This window comes from Mastomys coucha, unplaced genomic scaffold (assembly GCF_008632895.1).
Source record: "Mastomys coucha isolate ucsf_1 unplaced genomic scaffold, UCSF_Mcou_1 pScaffold5, whole genome shotgun sequence".
Classification (NCBI taxonomy): domain Eukaryota; kingdom Metazoa; phylum Chordata; class Mammalia; order Rodentia; family Muridae; genus Mastomys; species Mastomys coucha.
This window is the reverse complement of record NW_022196911.1, coordinates 86,488,008-86,492,610: the sequence shown is the minus strand read 5'-3', so window position 1 is coordinate 86,492,610 and position 4,603 is coordinate 86,488,008. Positions and strand designations below refer to the sequence as shown.

At 41.1% G+C, this 4,603-nt stretch overlaps 1 protein-coding gene across 4 annotated transcripts in view; it reads left to right on the top strand.

Annotated features, from left to right (window-relative positions):
• The window catches only part of Stxbp4 (syntaxin binding protein 4), a 151,454-nt gene that overhangs the window by 76,519 nt on the left and 70,332 nt on the right, over positions 1-4,603 (top strand). For all 4 annotated transcript variants that reach the window (XM_031353896.1, XM_031353894.1, XM_031353897.1 and 1 more), the window contains one exon: positions 2,934-3,110. In XM_031353896.1, coding sequence (XP_031209756.1) covers positions 2,934-3,110 — 177 coding nt within the window. The remainder of the gene's footprint in view (positions 1-2,933; positions 3,111-4,603) is intronic.

Below are 4,603 nucleotides of genomic sequence, written 5' to 3'. Positions count from 1 at the left end.
GGGGGGGTTCCAAATAGGGGATTTGGCAGCAAAATAAGTGAGGTTACATAACATATTCCAGAACAGAAGCCTAACAAGTTAAGTCTAAAGACCTGAAAGACGTGGCTGCATGGTGGGCATAACAAGGTAGTCCTAACTAGGCAGCCCTAACATCTCTTCTGAAACAAAAGTATGGTGGCAAGATGGTTAGTAACTTTTTGGAAGATATGGTTGCCATTCCTGGAGCACACACAATACAGAACCATGTTTAGTTAAGGTTACAGGTGGGGCCCAGCCTAATCCCTGAGAAACAGAGATTTAATCATAAACACAACTGAGCCTAGTTGGCTTTAACTATAAGATGGCTTTTAAGCCTGAAATGGAGGCAGGCTGGTTCTTCGGTTGGTTAAGCTGTTACTTAACGTGTGCTCAGCAGCAGCCTGGTGTGATGTTGACCCAGGTGTGGCATTGGTAACTTTCCTGGTCACCAGGTCTGGACTGGCAGGTGCTGGACATTAGGTACATCCTCCTTTGGCTCCCATATTTTTGTTTCTGAAAGACAAGGCAAGCGTTTTCAGATAGAGGGGATACAATTCTTTGAGCGACGGGTATTAAAGGCACCTGACTCCTCATACCACTCCATTTCACACCCAGCTGCCAGTTTACCTTTTTAAATTAATCAGATTTATTCCTTGTTTATACTTTTTTCACTACACTGGGGAGCTAATTGAGGACTTTCTGCACACCAACCCCAGGCCTCAGGCTTCCGTTTCTTAAGCACTTTCTCAGAAGGCTGCCAGTGTTCTGGATTCAAGAGCCTCTCCCATGATTCCATTTCTTCCAGAACCTGGCCCTTTCTCTTTCTCTCCCCAGCCTCTTCTAAAAGCAGCCAACCAACTAAAAAACTATTCTTCAATAGGACCCCTCTTCCCCAATCAAAACCTACCTGGCATCCTTTCTCCTCTGCTGCGTTCCTTCTGGCTTATTTATTCACGTTAGTTTTTGCTTTTTCTTGGTTTTTTTGTTTGTTCTTTTTGTTTTTATTTTAGCTAACACTCTTTCCTCTTTTTATCTAAATCATACCTATGCTCCAAACTGAGACAGAATAGATGAAGTATTATTTACCCTCTTGATTTACACATACATCATGTTCTGTGAATGTCTGTATAAAGTAGATGCTTCATGTTGTTGGTGAGCTAGCCTTTTCTCTACTCACAAGTTATCCTGGAACTCTAACTGCTTCATCTACCATCTCTTCTACAACCACTTTGGCCAACCACAGTTACCTTTCCCCATTCTCTTCCTCCTCTTTCTGTTCCTACCTGTGTCCTTCGGCACAGTCTGTTTTTAACTGGGTAGTGAAGTGCATGCTCTTAAAACTTAAGTGAGTTCACATCACTTCTCTTCTCAAAGCCCACCAATCACTCTGAGGGAAACCAAGCTCCTTTCAGATGGCCTGTGACTGTTCATAAGATCTGCCTTTCCAAACCACCTTGTCTCCACACTCATTCATGTTACCCTCTCTGCCCTGGTATTCTACTGCTACCCTATCTATCCCATACTGCTCACTGTTTCTGCCTCACTGACTGCCTTGATGGTCTCCAAAGATACAAAGCCCAGTCCAGTCCCAGGACCTTTGCACAGGTACCCTTTTGCCCGGAAAGCCTCTTTTCAGGAAATCATGGCATGGTCCCTTCTGTGGGTCTCTAGTACTTGTCTTCTCAATGAGTTCATAACTGATAAGCCTAAGCTACTGTCTATCTCTCTAACGGAGGATGGAGATTTTGAACAGTGAGAGTTTTCTGTGTATACTGTTCATGCATATTCCAGAAACTGACATAGAATAAAGTTACTGAATGCTGAATGAAAACAGACTCTTGAAAGTGTGCCCACACCCTTACTTCTCTCAGTACGTCATGCTCCAACAAAAGCAGATGCTCCATCACAGCTTCAAGAACATTAAAATAGCAGAGTTTAATATTAGCCATGGCAATTGGAGCAGAAAGTTCCATTACACAGAGAAGAGAGATCCTGCACCCTCAAAAGAAATGCTTCATGCTGGAAGAGCTGCCATGTTAAATTATATGGCATCCCAAGAGACTTGTGACCCAACACCAAGGCACGTTTTGAGAAAGCAAATGGCTTGTGCCACCCTAACCTTACAAGGTAGAAGGTATAGCTAGTGTTTGGAATAATTTTTTGTTTGATTTGTGTTATCCAAAGACAGTAAAGTAATAAAAGGAGTCAAACAGACCTGCAGCCAGATGTGGGATACTACCAACCCTTGATCAGCTTGTCTGTTCTCTGGGTCTCTGATTGCTTATATAAAAATGTTTTTTTAATGTTTTTCTCCAGATGTCATTCCAAACCTTGAATGAACAAAGACAGATGAAGCATATAATGTGTATTTAGTAATTGTCTCTTGAACAGTGTATCCAACAGATAAACAATTACATATGATGCTGCTACCAAAGCAGGAAGCCACAGTCCAGTGTCTAGGAAGAAAGCTTTGCCTCTGGCCTTGGTCCACCAAGAAGTACTATAGCAGCTCTCTGCAGAATCTGATGGCATTGTCTGGCCTTCCTAGACCATCAACCCCGCCACCTATGAGGTTTTTTTTTTCTATAGCTCCTTTTGTCTTTAGAATCAGTTCCTATTTGTCTAGTTTTGATTGTCAGTTTTCTTTAACCTTTATTCATTTTTACAGAAATGATGCTAACTGTGTAGTACTAAACACTTATACAGAATCTTTATACAGGAAAAAAATTTCAGGAAACGAACAAAACGGTTCCCATAATGAAGTAACATGCTTATTGGTTAATAGGTTGCTGGAAGAGGAAATAGACATGTTAAACATTGGAATCATAATTACCAAAAAGAGAAAAAATATTTCTGTCAACCAGAAAAATATGTTTTGCATTTTCTTCACTTTGCATTAACTTTCAACTCCTTAGGAAGCCAAAGCTGTAGCTGAGGAAACCCGAGCTCTGAGAAGCCGGATTCATCTTGCTGAAGCTGCACAGAGGCAGGCACACGGGATGGAAATGGATTATGAAGAGGTGATCCGTCTGCTAGAGGCTGAGGTCTCAGAACTAAAGGCTCAGCTCGCTGATTATTCTGACCAAAATAAAGTAAGCAAACAGCCCTCTCTCGTTACCATGGTTTCCTAGCCACTGCCGGGTATCCTGTTTTCATTTTCTTTTCATCTGCACCTCCTAACTAGGTCAGTGTTTGTCTTCTATTATTCAATGATAGGATGTTGTGTCGTGAAGAGGGTGGCATGGAAGTCGTGAGCCTGCCTTTATCCAAAGAGCTCTGAGATGGAAAAGCACAGGCCCCGAATTAATTGGGTCATTGGTCAACATTGTTCCATTCAGCCATTCAGGCCTGGAACTATTTAACATTTAATTGATGGCGCGGGTTTTCTCTTTCTGGTTTTGAGCTTGCTAATTTGTTTTGTGGCGATGGAGGGAGCAGATTCGAGGGATGAGTTTTACTCTTTGATTAGAGAACTTGGGGCAGTATACATGTTAATGAATTTTTGCACAAGGCCTATCATGACTAATGAGAAATCCAAGTTTGAATTTGGTATGTTTTATTTCTTTCAATGTAAGGAATACTAAACTGGGCTCCTCTAGAAGGACTCTCAGTTGCAATACAAGATACTGAGCACCTGTAGGAAGCAAGCTGAACATCTCTGTGTGTCCGTTGTCCACAGTGTACCTTCCATCTTTAATCATGACTAGCCTTCAAAAACCATAGTGGGCATGAGTGTGTGTCTGTGTACTGTGTGTTATATCACTGAAGGTATAAACTGGAATAAATTGAAGCAGATAATTTATAGCCTTATAGAAATTCCTCAGTTATAAGTAATAGAGTTAGGGGAAGGACTGATGGAGCTGAAGGGGCCTTATCTGGCATCAATGGGAGGGGAGACCCTTGGTCCTGTGAAGGTTTGATGCCACAGGGTATAGAAGAATGCTAGAGCAGTGAGGCAGGTGTGAGTAAGTGGGTTGGGGAGCACCCTCATAGAAGCAGGGTAAGGGGGTATGGGACAGGGGGGTTGCAGAGGGAAAGCCAGGTAAGGGGATAACATTTGAAATGTAAATAAATAAAATATCCAATTTTAAAAAAAAATAAGTAATGGGTATTTATATCTCTAACCCATTCTGTCTTCAAGAGACTACAAAACAAATTTGAGCTATGAATATTTCAGCATATAAGGCTTATAGTCTTTAACATACCAAATGAAAATGGAGCTAGTTTTAAAACAGCACAACAGAAAATATGAGATTTTCTTTGCTTAGATCTGAAGAGTCCCCACCACTTCCTACATAATCTGCTCCTTTACACCAGCTCTGCAGAAGGCCAGCACCCTACCCATCATCGATGAGACTGTGCCGGGAACACATAGGACTTGAGAAAGCAGCAGCACTTGGGAATACTCCTTACAGACATTTGTTTATCTGTATATATTGTAAAACAGGTGTGACTATGTCATGTAACATTAACCTAATTATGAAAATATTTCAGAAATGACCAAAATATTAAAAGCATTTTAAATCAAATACTTAGTTACTTTTAGAGCAAAAGTTGCTAATGTTTAATAGTTTCTTTTTTTTTT